The 17,279-nt window shown below is 44.1% G+C and overlaps 1 protein-coding gene across 2 annotated transcripts in view; it reads left to right on the top strand.

The window, feature by feature from the left end:
• edn3b (endothelin 3b) overlaps positions 1-17,279 on the top strand; it is a 48,297-nt gene that overhangs the window by 10,994 nt on the left and 20,024 nt on the right. Inside the window, exon 1 of one of the 2 annotated variants that reach the window (XM_063041542.1) lies at positions 12,721-13,105. The exons of the other annotated variant lie outside the window; for it this stretch is intronic. Coding sequence (XP_062897612.1) covers positions 13,057-13,105 — 49 coding nt within the window. The 5' untranslated portion in view covers positions 12,721-13,056. Of the gene's footprint in view, positions 1-12,720; positions 13,106-17,279 lie in introns of those variants that run through there. 2 annotated transcript variants of the gene reach the window in all.

Genomic DNA, 17,279 nt, shown 5'->3' with positions numbered 1-17,279 from the left:
TCTCCCCTATCCACTCTACTAGTTACATCCTCAAAAAATTCTATGAGATTCGTCAGACATGATTTTCCTTTCACAAATCCATGCTGACTTTGTCCGATCATTTCACCGCTTTCCAAATGTGCTGTTATCACATCCTTGATAACTGACTCCAGCAGTTTCCCCACCACCGACGTTAGGCTAACCGGCCTATAATTCCCCGGTTTCTCTCTCCCTCCTTTTTTAAAAAGTGGGGTTACATTAGCCACCCTCCAATCCTCAGGAACTAGTCCAGAATCTAACGAGTTTTGAAAAATTATCACTAATGCATCCACTATTTCTTGGGCCACTTCCTTAAGCACTCTGGGATGCAGACCATCTGGCCCTGGGGATTTATCTGCCTTCAATCCCTTCAATTTACCTAACACCACTTCCCTACTAACATGTATTTCGCTCAGTTCCTCCATCTCACTGGACCCTCTGTCCCTTACTATTTCTGGAAGATTATTTATGTCCTCCTTAGTGAAGACAGAACCAAAGTAATTATTCAATTGGTCTGCCATGTCCTTGCTCCCCATAATCAATTCACCTGTTTCTGTTTGCAGGGGACCTACATTTGTCTTTATCAGTCTTTTCCTTTTTACATATCTATAAAAGCTTTTACAGTCCGTTTTTATGTTCTCTGCCAGTTTTCTCTCATAATCTTTTTTCCCCTTCCTAATTAAGCCCTTTGTCCTCCTCTGCTGAACTCTGAATTTCTCCCAGTCCTCAGGTGAGCCACTTTCTCTGGCTAATTTGTATGCTACTTCTTTGGAATTGATACTATCCCTAATTTCTCTTGTCAGCCACGGGTGCACTACCTTCCTTGATTTATTCTTTTGCCAAACTGGGATGAACAATTGTTGTAGTTCATCCATGCAACCTTTAAATGCCTGCCATTGCATATCCACCGTCAATCCTTGAAGTGTCATTTGCCAGTCTATCTTAGCTAATTCATGTCTCATACCTTCAAAGTTACCCCTCTTTAAGTTCAGAACCTTTGTTTCTGAATTAACTACGTCACTCTCCATGTTAATGAAGAATTCCACCATATTATGGTCACTCTTACCCAAGGGGCCTCTCACGACAAGATCGCTAATTAACCCTTCCTCATTGCTCAAAACCCAGTCCAGAATAGCCTGCTCTCTAGTCGGTTCCTCGACATGTTGGTTCAAAAAACCATCCCGCATACATTCCAAGAAATCCTCTTCCTCAGCACCTTTACCAATTTGGTTCACCCAGTCTACATGTAGATTGAAGTCACCCATTATAACTGCTGTTCCTTTATTGCACACATTTCTAATTTCCTGTTTAATACCATCTCCGACCTCACTACTACTGTTAGGTGGCCTGTACACAACTCCCACCAGCGTCTTCTGCCCCTTAGTGTTACGCAGCTCTACCCATATCGATTCCACATCTTCCCGGCTTATGTCCTTCCTTTCTATTGCGTTAATCTCTTTTTTAACCAGCAACGCCACCCCACCTCCCCTTCCTTCGTGTCTATCCCTCCTGAATATTGAATATCCCTGAACGTTGAGCTCCCATCCCTGGTCACCCTGGAGCCATGTCTCTGTGATCCCAACTATATCATAATCATTAATAACAATCTGCACTTTCAATTCATCCACCTTATTACGAATGCTCCTTGCATTGACACATAAAGCCTTCAGGCACTCTTTTACAACTCTCTTAGCCCTTTTTAATGCTTGCCCTGGATTTGTCGGCCTGCCACTTTTACTTTTCCCCTTTGTACTTTTTGCTTCTACGCTCACTTTACACCCCTCTGTCTCTCTGCACTGGTTCCCATCCCTCTGTTGTGAACTAACCTCCTCACACCTAGCCGCTTTAATTTGATTCCCACCCCCCAACCATTCATGTGCCTCCAAGTACCACAAAACCTCATCCTTAACAATCAGCTCTAACATTTTCCCACCCACTGAGTTCAGGCTAACTGGCCTATGATTTTCTTTCTTCTACCTCCCTCTGTTCTTGAGGAGTGGTGTGACCTTTGCAATTTTCCAGTCCTCCGGATCCATGTCAGAATCGATGGACTCTTGAAACATTATTACTAATGCCTCTGTAATCTCTTCAGCTATCTTTCAGAACCCTGGAGTATGGTCTTTCTGGTCCAGATGACTTACCTAACTTCAGAACTTTCAGCTTCTCAAGTACCTTTACCCTAGTAATATCACTGCACTCACTTCTGCCCCCTGACAGTTTCAAATCTCCCATATGCTGTTAGTGTCTTCCACGGTGAAGACTGATGCAAAATACTTCTTCAGTTCATCCACCATTTCCTTGTTCCCCATTACTATCTCTCCAATGTCATTATCCCCTGGTCTGATATCTACTCTCACCTCTCTTACATTCTTTATGTATCTGAAAAAAACTCTTGGATTCCTTTTTGTTATTGTTGGCTGGCTTACCTTGATATTTTATCTTTTCCCTCCTTATGGCCTTTTAGTTGCCTTCTGTTGGTTTTTAAAAGCTTCCCAATGCTCCAAATTAAACTAATTTTTGCTCCATATATGTCCTCTCTTTGGCTTTTATGTTGCCTTTGACTTCTCTTGTCAGCCATGGTTGCATCATCCTGCCTTTAGAATACTTCTTCTTTGGGATGTATCTATCCTGCGCCTTTTGAATTACTCCCAGAAACTCCAGCTGTTGTTGCTCTACCATCATCGTTGCTTAGTGTCCCCTTCCAATCAACTTTAGCCAGTTCCTCTCTCATGCCCGTGTATTCACTGTAATACTGATACATCTGAATTCAGCTTCTCCCCCTCAAATTGCAGGGTGAATTCTACCATATTGTGATCACTGTTTCTTAAGTGTTCCTTTATCTCAAGCTCCCTAATCAAATCCAGTTCATTAAACAACACCCAGTCCAGAACAGCTGATCCCCTAGAACACTCAACCACAAGCTGCTCTAAAAAGCCACATCCTGGCCTGTATATTGCTCCCATCAGGGCCTTTGTACTCTGCAGTTTCTTAACTCTACCACAAGGATTCTACATCTTCCACCTGTTACCAACAGAGCCACGCCAGCCCCCTGCCTGACTGAATATCCTTACAATACAATGCGTATCCTTGGATGTTAAGCTCCCAACAACAATCTTCTTCCAGCCACGACTCAGCGATACCCACAACATCATACCTGTCAATCTCTAACTGTGCGACAAGATTATCTATCTTATTCCATATTCAGCGTGCATTCAAATATAACACCTTCAGTCCTGCATTCGTCACTCTTTTCAGTTTTGTCCCCCTGTTACACTACAACTCATCCACTGACTTCAATTTTGCCCCATCATCTTCTTGTCCTACCTGACAGTCTCACTACACACTGCCTTTGCTAGTATACCAACTGGCTCATCTTCATCTCCATCACTCCGGTCCCACCCACCTGACAAGTTAGATTAAACACTCCCCAACATTACTAGCACACTTGCCTGCAAGGATATTGGTTCCCCTCTGATTCAGCTGTAACCTGTCTGTTTGCACAGGTTATACCTTCCCCAGAAGAGATCCCAATGATCCAGAAATGTGAAGCCCTGCCTCCCTGTACCAGCTCCTCAGCCACACATTCATCTGCCAAATCATCCTATTCTTGCCCGCACTGGCATGTGGCACAGGCAGCAATCTGGAGATTATTAGCCCCTGAGGTCCTGTTTTTCACCTTTCTACCTGTCTCCCTAAATTCTCTCCTCAGGACCCCCTCCCTTTTCCTACCTATGCCATTGGTGCCAATTTGAAACTGTAATTAGTTTATGAAGCCCTGATTATTGTATAGTGTCTTGCTGTATTATTATAGTCATTGAATAAACATTTGTTTAAAAAAACAGGATGAAAGTGGCAGGAAATGCAGATAAAATCATTTCAGTCTTAACAGCAAAGAAGTTTTTAATGGAGGTGAGGAGAGGCTCACCAGAACTCAGAGTGCACTAGGAAATGGAATATGGCGACAGTGCTCACGAGGGAAGACAATAACAGCCAGCATCGCCAGTGAATGAATGAGAAACAGTGAGGGCAGAGCCTGCTGGACCTTTATGATTTGAAATCTGACCTGCCAGACAGTGCTGAACCATTTCTCTGTCAAATTCCTTCCATGTTATATCCAGGACACATAAAAATGCTGATATGAGGATTGCATTGTATGCCGATTGATTGGGTCAAGGCGGATAGGAGGCCGTGGTTCAGCAGATCAATGCCACAAGATTGTGCTGATCAGTAAAAGGCCAGGCAACTGAGGCTCTGAATTGGAGATGCGACTGAGTCTGGAGGCAGCTTTTCCCAGGAGCGGAAACAAAAAGAGTGTAGGAGGATGTGAAAGCGATTCAAGGAAGTGTTCTGAGCTGGTATTGCGTTTGAGACACTGGGAGCAAAGACGCCACGTGAAATGACTAAGTTAAAGTCAAGCAGGAGCCTGTGAATGCAGATTGGAGTTTTCACAGGGGGAGAATGGGAATAAGTGACAGCGAGCACAGTAAATTAAGATGGTGGTTGAATTTACCGAAGATGAGATGCTGTTTGGTGTAGAAGGAGAAAAACCATGATGGCTTTGAGTTTGAGAAAAGGCTTGCGATTCTTGGGTGGAGATAGTGCCCACATGCAGACACACACAGAGCTATGACTGAAACGTGTCTCTTCTGGGCTGACTCAGATTTGGAAGACACTGTATGTCTTTCAGGCTTGATAAGGTTTTCTACACAATCACAACCCTGTTCATTGAGTTAGTGATTATGGTGCATAATGAAAACATTTTTAAAAAACCAGAAAAGCTAAGCTTATTAACTGTGACTGCAAGACTAGAATACTGGCTCACAAATGTCCTGCAAGTGAGAAGATTCGCCTCAGCTGCCCTATTTGTGCCAGAAAGATAAATCCAGAGCAGTGTAGAACATATGAGTGAGAGCTGATCCTCTATCTTAATTCCACTCTCCAATTCTTTCCCCACACCCCTGGGTTCCTTTAGTGTCTGTAATCCTATCTGTCCTCTTTTTAACTACACTCTGTGGAGCTATATAATTGTTTGGTAGATCAAGAGATTGAAGGTGGTGGGGATTTGACAAGGTGGAGGAGCTGAGGCCTGGGGTGGATTGGTCATGATCTGACTGACTGGCAGGGAGAGGCTTGAGGAGTTAAGTGGCCTCCCACCACTCCACCACTCCACCACTCCTATTTCTTGTGTATCCCTTTTCAATTTTTTACACTCTGATGAAGACAGCTTTGTTGACTCAGTATCGATATAGAGGATATAAAGGAGGACTACACACCCTTACATCTCTTACAAGTAAGCACCTCAGCCAAATGTAGGAGCCGTTTTACACTCTGTTTCATCTGTTTCAGTCTCATTTTCATTGAAAAGTCTCAAGTTCAGAAATCCGCTCTCTGTCTGTTCTCGCATCACAAACCGTTTTGTTTGTTCCCCATCTACTGGCTTCAACAATGAAAATCTTGCCCAGGGCTGCCCTTTGAGAAGTGGTTCAGGTAGTACCTTGCCAGCAGGAGAGGAGGGTGGTCTGGGGAGTGGTGAGGAGGCAGATACCAGCCCTAATGCAGCGAGGGCTGTGGCATGAGGAAGGGGTGGCGTGACGAGCTGTGTGTATGGTATCACTACCTGCAGTGCTGTGAGGGTTGAGGTGCTGGAGTCGTGTAAGGAGACTTTTACCATGAGCTGCATGAGGGGTATTTCTCTAATTAATGTGAAAAATTGGCCATGAAATAAGTTCAATGGTAAGTGACCTTTCCCTGAGACAGCGTCTAGGATTTTCTTGGTTAAGGTATTGGATTACTGGTAGAATCTTTCTCAGACACATCGGTGATGTAAGCTTCTTAATAACTGAAGTGTTGTATTCCTTTGGAATTTTCCTGTAGTATTCTCATATCCTACAAATCTATCAATATCTAGAAACCTACCAATCTCTGTTCTGAATGCCGTAGCCATCAGGGTTAGAGTGATCCAAAGATTCACTTCTCTGTGAATCCCTGATCCTTGTAGTGTCCCATTAGTTCACAGCTTCGCAACTCGAGAAGGATCGCTTTATTTCTATTTTTGCTTTCTATATGTTAACACACTATCATTAATCCCAGCTCTCTGTGTTCTAACTTCATTTACCGATTTCTTGCGTGGGACATAGAGTAATAGGGTCATAGAGCACTGCAGCACAGAAACAGACCCTTCTGCCCACCTAGTCCATGCTGAACTGTTATTCTGCCGAGCCTCATCAACCTGCACTTGGACTGTAGCCCTCCATACCTCTCCCATCCAAGTACTTATCCAAATTTCTCCTAAAGGTTGAAATCGAACCAATATCCACCACTTCCACTGGCAGCTCATTCCACACTCTCACCACCCTCTGAGTGAAGTTCCCCTTAATTATTTCACCTTTCACATTTAACCTATGAACTCTAGTTCTAGTCTCAACTTCAGTGGAAAAAGCCTACTATACCCCTATCTATACCCCTCATATGTAATCTTATGTACCTCTATCAAATCTCCCTTCATTCTCCGATGCTTGTTGAATACCAATACACCACATCCACCAGCTGCCCCTCACCTATGTTACTGGCTGTATACTTTAAGGCATGTAGACGCAGTGGGGAAAGTGCTCCAATAATGGATTACGGAAGACAATATAGTAATTGTTTGTACAGTTGTCAGTAAAGGCAGTAAATATGAGAAAGATGAAGGGCCTCAGTCCAAAACATCAACTGTATTCTTTTCTGCAGATGCTGCCTGGCCTGCTGAGTTCTTCCAGCATTTTGCGTGTCTTGCTTGGGTTTCCAGCATCTGCAGATTTTCTCTTGTTTGTAAACATGAGAGTACCCAGTCACAATCATTCATTTAATTCTGGGCCACTTTTTAACTCAAGCAGCTCTTTCAGCAGATGCAACAACCCTGCCAAATTTGGAATGAATTTACCACACTGGATCATCACTCTCTCAATTGATCTGAGCTCTAAGATGTTATCGAGGGTGGGCATATTCTTGACGGCATCAGCAATAATCAGATAAGAAAGTTCCCCAGTCTATCAAATCAATTACCCAAGTAAATTCTATATCCTTATGAAACAACTGGTTTATTCATTTCCAAACATTGGAGCACTTCATTCAGACTGCTTGGAGCTGAAATTAATTAAGGCTTCTGTTAATCTTGTGAGACCATGGATCTGCACCTGGAAAGTCTTCACTCTCCAGGGTGCAGGCCTGGGCAAGGTTGTATGGAAGACCGGCAGTTGCCCATGCTGCAAGTCTCCCCTCTCCACGACACTGATGTTGTCCAAGGGAAGGGCATTAGGGCCGATACAGCTTGGCACCGGTGTCATCACAGATCACTGTGTGGTTAAGTGCCTTGCTCAAGGCACAACACACTGCCTCAGCTGGGGCTCGAACTCACGACCTTCGGGTCACTAGTTGAGTGCCTTAACCACTTGGCCACGTGCCCATGTGAAATTTGATTCAGTGTTCCCCAAATGGCTCCACAAGTGGAAGAAACATCAAATGGCAAAGGACCCACTCAGTGACTACTTTATTAGATACAGGAGTATACCTAATAAGTGACCACAGGAATGGAACTTCTGCTGCCGTAGCCCATCCACTTTAAGGTTCAACGTGTTGTTCATCCAGAAACGCTCTTCTGCACACCACTGCTGTAAAACATGGTTGAGTTAGTGTTTTGTTCCTGTCAGTTTGAACCAGTGTGGATATTCTCCTCTGACCTTTCTCATTAACAAGGCATTTCACCCACAGAACTGCCACTCACTGGATTTTTTGTTTGCACACCATTCTCTATAAACTCTGGAGATTGTTCTGCATGAAAATGCCAGGAAATCTGCAGTTTCTGAGATACTCAAACCATCCTGTCTAGCAGCAACAATCATTCCACAATCAAAGTCACTTAGATCTCATTTCTTCCCCATTCTGATGTTTGATCTGAACAACAACAGAACCTCTTGACCATGTCTGCATGCTTTTATGCACTGAGTTGCTGCTACATGATCATTGATTAGATATTTGCATTAACGAGCAGGTGTACAGGTATATCTAAAAGTGTGGCCATTGAGTGTATATCAATGGTTAAATAAATTGGTCTCTTCATCACACACCAAGCATGGCTTATCCAATCTAACTTTGAAGATTTGGCCTCCTGCCAAGGTTGTGAACAGTTGGTGAAGTACCACATAGATTATATTTAGCAATAGCTACATTGTTTGTAAGTTATGATTCTGTGTGATTGCCTGTGACAGGTTGTTGCTTGACCAACATGTGTCTCCCAATTTCAATACCAGATACTCACAATGTTTACAAGTGTATATTGTCTATTGTTTTTTGGGCCTTCTTTCATCTTCTCTAAAGAACATGTTCATGGAATTCAGTTGAACTTTGTGATGTTTCCACCTGGAATACATTAATAATTGCATAACTCTCCAGTTTTCCCTTGCAGAAATTAAATGTGTTCATGTACACTTTTAATCCTCTTTTCTATTTTCAGAGCTAGCTCTCTGTGCAGTAGATTCTCACTGAAACGACATGACTCACATCAAATGGTAGTGACTCACAGACTCTGTCATCTTATTGAAAATATTTTTGAATGATTTGAGTCATATTTTGTATCGCTTCCATCGCACTCCTCCAGTCTTCCCTCAATGGCTGAGTGAACCAAGTTTAACCACAGTCTCAGTCTTCTCTGCAGTGCTCTCTCAGGAGTATGGCCACTGTGGAACATGGACTCTTCTTGCAGTTTGTCATTTAAAGTCTCAGCCAATCTTTTAATCTTTGTTCCTTCAGAGCATTTTCAACAACTCCCACTAACCTCTCAGCCTGCATAGGTAATATGGTTTGTGCTTAATGACATTTTGTTTTATTTTATTTAGAGATAATGCATGGCAAGAGTTCCCTTCAAACCCAACAAGCCCGTGCTGCCCAGTTACACCCGTGTGACCAATTAACCCTACTAACCCGTACATCTTTGGAATGTGGGAGGAAACTGGAGCCCTGGGAGGAAGCCCACATGGTCATGGGAAGAATGTGCCAACTCCTTACAGTTAGTACAGACCTTTGCACTACCCGACCCATCATGTTTCACCTCAAAGCATTTTGTGTGACAGTTTACAAGTCCCCAATGTCTTTCTCACAGTAACTAATATACTGTATACATCTCATTAGTCATTTCTTATTCTGTGAATTTGTCTTCGCTGGCTTGGCCCTACAATCAGAATCAAATTCAGGTTTATTATCATTGACATATGTTGTGAATTTTTTTTTGTTCTGTAGCAGCAGCAGAATGCAAAAGATGAAACATTGCTATAAGTCACATGGATAAATAAATAAATAAATAGATAAATAGTGCAAAAGAGAAATAGCAAGGTAGTGCTCATGGGTTCACGGACCATTCAGAAATCTGATGGCGGAGGGAAAGAAGCTGTTTCTAATATGTGGGCTGCTTCAGACTCCTTTATCTCCTCCCTGAAGCTAGTAATGAAGAGTGGGCATGTCCCGTGTGGCAAGGGACCTGAATGTCCTTGATGGTGTAGAGGGTTGTGTCCGTGACAGAACTGGCCGAATCTGCAGCCCTCTTAACTCGCCTTTCAATTCTGTGCATTGGAACCTCCATTCCAGTCAGAATGCTCTCCTTGATACACCTGCAGAAATTTGCACTGGTGACATGCCAAATCTCCTCAAACTCCTAATGAAGTATAGCTGCTGGTGTGCCTTTGTCGTGATTGCATCGATATGTTGAGCCCAGAATAGATCCTCTGAGATGCTGAAGCCCGGGAATATGAAGCTACTCATCCTCTGCACTGCCACTACTTTGTAAATCAACCAGGGTTAATGGAAGAGGACAGGGGTAAGAGTGATTATCGTATGATGAGTTTCAGATTAATAATGGAGGGGAGCACAGAACAATCTAAATGAGTTCCTAAGTGGAAAGAGAGCTAATTTCAGGGGGATTTAGGAGATCTAGTCAGGATGAAATAGATCCAAAGGCTGACAGGAGAAACTGTAACAGAAGAGTGGGTATGGTTTCAGGAGGTCCTGTCTCAGGTACGTATTGAATGCATTCCTACAAGAGAAAAGGGTAATGAACCAAAGCCAAGGTCCTGAGATAATAAGATTGGTGGAGAATGTGATGAAACACAAAAGGGTGTAAAGATCATGTTAGGAGAATTCTTCAAGCAAGAAACAGATTGGATTGAATAAATTGAAAAATAAAATGGGGAACTAAAGCTGATAGAGAAAGGGAACAGATTAGCAGTTTACGTATGAAGGAATTCAAAAATCATTTGCTGTCCTGTAAGAAGTAACCAGGGAGCAAAAGCCAAGGCAGGGGCCAATGAAAGTGAAGTTGCTCATATGGTCAATGAATAAATATTTTTATCAGTGTTCACTAAGGAAGAGGTTAATGATCAAGGGTCAACTTTATTCACCATAGACATTTACATGTATTAGAAATTTGCTATAGTGTGTTGGTATGACATACAATAAAATCAAAAACATTCAACAATTATAAAGAATATATATATATAAAATACAGTTAATGGCAAAATATTGGTGGGGTGCAGATAGTGGAGGTAATGAGTGAGGTGAAATTTGTGTGGCAGGGTTGGTTAGGGTTAGAGTAGATGTCGTCCGGCTCAGGTACTTACACCCCAGGTTGTTAAGAGAAGTGGGGTGCAGAGTGAAAGGACTCACTATAATCTTCCCTTCTCTTCTACATAAGGGAAATGACAGATGATTGAAAAGTAGCAAATGTTGACATCTTTGTTCAGGAAAGTATATAAGGACATTCCTTGTAAGTACAGACCTGGTGAGAAATTAAAAGTAATCTGGGAGAAATGTATCCGGTACATAGATTTAATTAAGGAAAGCTCACAAAAGGCACAATGTGTTTGATTAACTTGATATAATTTTTTGATGCATTAACAGAGTGTTGAAGGAACACAGCAAATGTTCTCTCTAAGGATTTTTAGAGAATTTTGGCAATGTTCCACATATAAGACTGGTTAATAAAATGTAGACTCATAAAATTGGAGAGTGGTAGTGTCAGTTTGGATAAAATAATGGCCGAAGGATAGACAGACAGCAGTGAGTAATGGTAAGTGGTTGTTCTTTTGGACTGGAGGATAATGGACAGTGGTGTTCGCTGGGTGTCAGTGCCAGCACCACAGTTTGTTTTCTGATACATATTGGATATTGGATGACAAGATATGCTGATGAAACCAAACTTTGGGTGTGGTAAACAGTGCAGAGGATCTGAGTTGACTGCAACAGAACATTGGTAGGTGGACAGAGTGAGCAGGCTAGTGAAATCTGAATGGAAGCAGGAAGTGATGCATCTTGACAGAGGCAGCATACTTACCATCACAGTTCTTTAGTGTGCAGAACAATAGGGACAAGGAGGATGTGGGGTTTCATGGGCATAGGTCTTTCAACATGTTGAGTGAACAGTTAGCAAAACCCAGATCTTGGGCTACATAAATAGGGTGCAAAGTAAGGGAAGATATAAAGTTCAGTTTGGGGTAGAAGATTTTGCATTAATTTTTGGTCAACAAACTTTAGGAAGATTGTACAGGATGTTGAGAGGGTGGTGGAGGAGATTTAACAGAGTGGTTCTGGGAACAAGATACTTCAGCCACAGGATGAAGCTGGAATTGAGGGAACGTTTAATGGAAGGGTCAGATACACTAAACAGAGAGAAAGCTGCCAATGGTTCAAGGACTGGTGTGAGTGAGCATGTGTGAGTGTGTGTGTGTGGGTGTGAGTGTGCACATGTGTGTGTATATATGTGTGTAAGTGTGTGTGTGTGTATGTGAGTGAGTGTATTTGTTCTTAATGGAACAATGGTAACAACCTGGATCTTTCTCCTCTGGATGGTGGAAACAGATACAATTAATAAATCAATGGAGGAAATTGGAATGGCACTTGAGGGAACTAATTTGTTGGGAGATTGTAGGAAAATGGGACTGACTGGACACTTCCACAGAGAGCTGACACAAAGCTGATGGGGTGAATGTCTTCTTTCCATATACCATACTGACTTTATTACCTGTGAAACCTTTAAAAATTCCCCAGCATATCTTCATGGTTACCCTGATTGGCGAATATTGCCTCTGGACTCCTGGAAGGTCAGCAAAGGCAGCTCACACCACTTGACTTCTTTGCTGTAGGGATGGAAGATGTCATCCTGAAAGTGTGGGATTATCTTCTCTTGGATCACAAGAGTTCATCCCATTTGTTCCTGAAGGACAACTCCTTATGTTTTAACGGATGGTTCCTATAGACGGGATCCGGGGCCCAGGAAGTCTCCAAGATAGATCACTGGGTGTTTGGTGCATTTTTCCCTCGATCCCAGTCTCAAATGTTCACCACACTGTTGCTGGGGTGATCAGCCGGGGAAAAACGTCCACGCACGCTCTCATCACTGACTCTTTCATCTGGTCTTCATCAGAACCTCTATTACAGGTTGGGCGTTACCCCTGCACCTCCTTTCCCCAAACCCCTGTAAATCCCGGCACCTCCGCCCTAGCGATCCGAGGTGCCCTCCTCCCTCCACCCGCGCCCCCCCCCACCTTCAACTGTGCCTGGGGTTCTCTGCTCTGAGCGTGTGGGCGGGTTCTCCCGACCGACTCGAGTTTGGGAGGCGCGTTCCGAGCCCAGCGCGGCATAAAGGGCAGGAGGGCGTCCATAGGGAAACCAAATGAAAGGGTGGGATCATCGGGATACCGCGCGCGGGAGTTCAGGAAAACAGACTCAGGACATAGAACACCTGGATCGCGGGACAATGACCGGAATAAAGTAACCGGAAGATTCCGGGATACAGAACTCCGAGAAATTCTGGAATACGGGGACAGGGAGACTCGGGAGATTACAGAGACCAGTATACGGACTCTAGGAGTAAGAGACCACGACACAGACTCCGGAACAGAGTGACCGGGTTACAATTTGGTATACGCGGATACTCTGCGCCAGAGAGACCGGGATACAACCCAAGACAGTCCGGGAAAGAGACGGTAGTTCGGAGAGCAAGGCACTGGTTCAATGTGGGTCCTGGCACTTGTGCTACTGGTCGGAATTCTCCCGGGTGCAGGTAGGGAGAACCCAAAGCGAGTAAGGTCGCCGCAGCAGAGGGACAGCGCGGGGGATGAGACGAGCGAACGTGGGACGCGAGAGGCGCCATGCAAAGGTGGATTGAACAGTGTTGAGAGCTGGAAAAGAGCGAGGGCCGGAGAAAGGGAGTGTCAGTAAGTGGAAGAGAGACAGAAAGGAAACATAGAAGGGATGGAATTCACAGGGAGAGAGGTGTACGGGGGGGGGTAGATTGAGAATGTAATACACATAAACAAACTAGAAAGGAGGAGCTAGAAAACGAAGGGGAAAGGGGGGGGTGAAAGGGAAAGCAGGTAATTGGAGATCGACAGCGCGAGGGACCGAGAAAGGAGCTGGGTAGACGGAACGCGGGAACGGGAAGACAGAGAGAGAGAGAGGCAGCGCATAAACAGAAGAGATTATTCAGATGCTGGAAATCCAGAGAATGTTGGAGGACCTCAGCAGGTCAGTCCCCGTCTTGGCCCGAGAGGCCGACTGCTTATTCTCCTCCGTAGACGCCTCGCCCTCACCTGCTGCGTCCTACCGGCATTTTGGAAGAGAGACTGCGCAGGGAGAAGTTGGTAATGATAGAGGACCCTGGTGAGACGCACAAACTGACAAACTTAAGGGAGACACAGAGAGGAAAGACGTTGGGAAACGATTCCCAGAGGCATGGATGTGTAAAACCAGGGTGCTTAGGTTAGAGGGAGGGGTGCGAGTTTTAGAAAGGGTCTGATTTTGCGTACACTAATTGGGTTCGGGAATGTACTGCCCGAGGGTTTCGGTGGAGGCATTTAGAAAGCAGCTTCAGGGGGATTTGAAGCCCCCAATGCACAGAGAGCTGCGGTTCAAGTGGTGGAATATGGGACTTGTATCGGTGGGGACTCCAGCATCACTATGGACCAGGTGGGCTAAAGGTTAGAGTTAGTAAACTGTGGGCATGCCGTGTGGCGCCGAAAGCGTGGCGACAGTCGGGGGTTGCCCAGCGCAGTCCTCGCGGATTTGACGCAAACGGCGCATTTCGCTGTCTGTTTCGATGTACATGTGACAAATAAAACTAAACTTTAATCTGTGCTGTACGACACTATGATTTCTCGCCGAGTGGCCTTGAAATACCGAGAGAGCATCAGATAAAAATGACAGCGATTGTGAGGCAGAGAAAGAGAGCGGAGAGCGTGAGGCAGAGAATTAGGTTTGAGAGTATGCTGGAAAATGGGGGTGCAGAGAGGGAGAAAGGGGACCGAGAGAGAATGTGACGCGGAGAAAAGAAATTGCGAGGGTGACCAGATAAAGGGGACCAAATGTCACGAGACAGAGAAAGGGAGTGGGGGAAAGCCGGAGAAAGTGGTCTGAGAGAGTTAAAGCGGGTTCAGAAAGGAGAAGAGGGTCTGGGAGGACGCATGAGTCACAGCCCAAGGTACATCGAAACATGTCAGGAGCGGGAGTAATTTATCAGCCTTGGATCAGGCCCCACCCTTCAATAAGGTGGTGGATGATCTGACTCTAACCTGTCCACTCGGGTGACCTTTCGCCCCTTTGTTTCTACTAATTCTATCTTAAAGGCACTCCTTTCAGTATTTCAGAGTTATAAGTGACGTTATTGTCAAAATACACGTAGCACGATTCATTTTTTGCAGGCATTTACCGTAGATACAAATAGAATAGAATCGACTCAAAACTGTACAGAAACAAAAACTGACAAATAACCAAAGTGCAAATAACAATAAGTTGTGCAAATACAAAATAAATCAATAAATAAATACATAAATAATATTGAGAACGTAAGTTGAAGAGTCCTGGAAAGTGCGTCCATAGATTGGGGAATCAGTTCAGTGTTGAGGTGAGTGAAATTTTGCACTCTCATTCAGAGCCTGATGCCTGAGGGATAATAACTATTCCTGAATCTGGCAGTGAAGGTCCTGTGAGGCTCCTGTACCTCCTCTCTGATGGCAGCAGTGAGAAGAGATCCTGACCTGAGTGGTGGGGATACCTGATGATGTTGTTGCTTTCCTGCAGAGGTACTTGTAGATGTACTCAATGGCGGGGAGGGTGTACCTGTGTTGGACTGGGCTATATCGACTACTTTTTGTGGAGTTTTCCATTCAAGGGCATTGGCGACCGGGCTGAGATGCAACAAGTCAATATACTCTCCACTGTGTATCTATAGAAGTTTGGTCAAAATTTTAGATGATGCCGAATCTTCACAAACTTCTTTAAAAAAAAAAGTAAAGGTGCTGCCATGTCTTCTTTGTAATGGCACCTATGTGCTGAACCCAGGACAGGTCCTCTGAAATGATTATGCTAAGGAATTTAAAGTTACTGACCCTCTCCACCCCTGATACCCTGATCAGGATTGGCTCGTGGACCTCAGGTTTCGTTCTCCTGTAGTCAGCTCCTTGGTCTTGCTAACGTTGAGTGAGAGATTCAGCCAGATTTTCTATTTCCCTCCTACTGTATATGCCAACTCATCTTCAGCTTTGATTTGGCTAACAGCAGTGATGTTCTCAGCAAATGTAAGTATGGCATCAGAGCTGAACTTAGCCTCACAGTCATGAGTACAAAGCAAGTAGAGCGGTCTAAGTACAGAGCCTTGAGGTGTGCCTGTACTGGTGGAGATTGTAGAGGAGATGTTGTTGCCAGTACAAACTGACTGGAGTCTGCAAGTGAGGTAATTGAGGATCCAGTTGCACAAGGAGTTATTGAGGCCCAAGTTTCTGAAGTTTATTGATTAGTTTTGATGGGATGATAGTGTTTGAATGCAGCACTGTAGTCAATGAAGAGCACCCTGACTTAGACATCTTCATTATCCAGATGTTCGAGGGTTGATTGAAGAGCCAATGAAATGGCATCTGCTGTTGACCTGTTGTGACAGTAGGCAAATTGGAGAGGACCCAGGTTGCTCTTTGAACAGGAGTTGATATGCTTCATCACCAACCTCTCAAAGCTGTACATCAATGTGGAAGTAAGCGGTACAGGATGATTGTCACTGAGGCAGGTTCTTCTTCGGCACTGGTGTAACTGAAGCATCCTTGAAGCAGATTGGTACCTCAAACTGCTGAAGTGCGAAATTAAAGAAACGCTCCAGCTAGTCGATTAGCACAGGTCTTCAGTACTATGTGTTTTCTGTGGGTTCACTCTCCTGAAGGATGCTGTCACATCAGCGTTAGAGACTGAAGTCACAGGGTCATTGAGGGCTGTGGGATTTTGTGAAGGTATCTCCATGTTCTTTTGGTCAAAGTGAACATAAACAGCATTGAGCTTATCTGGGAGTGAAAGCTTGTTGTCACGTATGTATATCACTTGGTTTACTTTGTGGGAGGTAATAGTATTCAAGCTTGCCTTTGAGGAAGATTCACAAGTCTTTGAGAGAAAAACGTTCAGCTCATCTCTTGTGACCACTGAGGTTGAGATTTTCTCACAAGAAAAAAATATCCTTTCAATGCTTACCCTGCCAAGAATGATTGAGATCTTCTACATCTGGATCAAGTCATTTCTCACACTTCTAAACTCTTAATGGATACAAAACTAGCCTACCTGATCATTCTTCATTGAAGGAAACATGCCCATTGCAGGGATTTGTCTGGTAAACCTTCTCCAAACTTTTTCCAATGCAGTTGCATCCTTTCTTGATTAAGGAGACCAATGACCAATGCAGTGCACGATATTCCAGTGAGGCCTCACCTGTGCCCTGCAGATCTGTCACTCAGCCTCTATCCTAATATTGTGGGGTGGAGTGGAGTGTGAAGGTGGTGGGGAGACAGCAGTTTCCATCACATACAACAGGAAGTAATGAAGGAGACTAGTAGGATCTGTGTAGTCTGTTGACTCCTGGAAAAAATGCTTCCAGTGCCAGCAGTGCCCACATTTACTGTGGCAGTCAGGGAGCAGCACAATTCACAGCAGCCCACGAAACCCCAGGCTCTCCACACTAACACAATGTTGGCTTCACCCCTGGTTTATGTATATGCATGCATAATGCTGCATTGTCACCTGTTAGCACAGAATCCATAAGACATTTATTCCTGAGAACATGTGTTAAGAAGCATGTTAAGTACTAGTTCAGTGACCCAATGGACATAAATAGGGTTAGGGGTATATGTAGTGAATCAATGTTTAGAGACGAGGGTTGGGGCTGTCTGTAATGAATCGCTGTATAGAGATGTTGACAAGTTGTG

The sequence above is a fragment of the Mobula hypostoma genome, chromosome 2 (genome assembly GCF_963921235.1).
Source record: "Mobula hypostoma chromosome 2, sMobHyp1.1, whole genome shotgun sequence".
NCBI lineage: Eukaryota > Metazoa > Chordata > Chondrichthyes > Myliobatiformes > Myliobatidae > Mobula > Mobula hypostoma.
The sequence above is the reverse complement of the archived record's forward strand: the minus strand, read 5'-3'. Positions and strand labels throughout refer to the sequence as shown.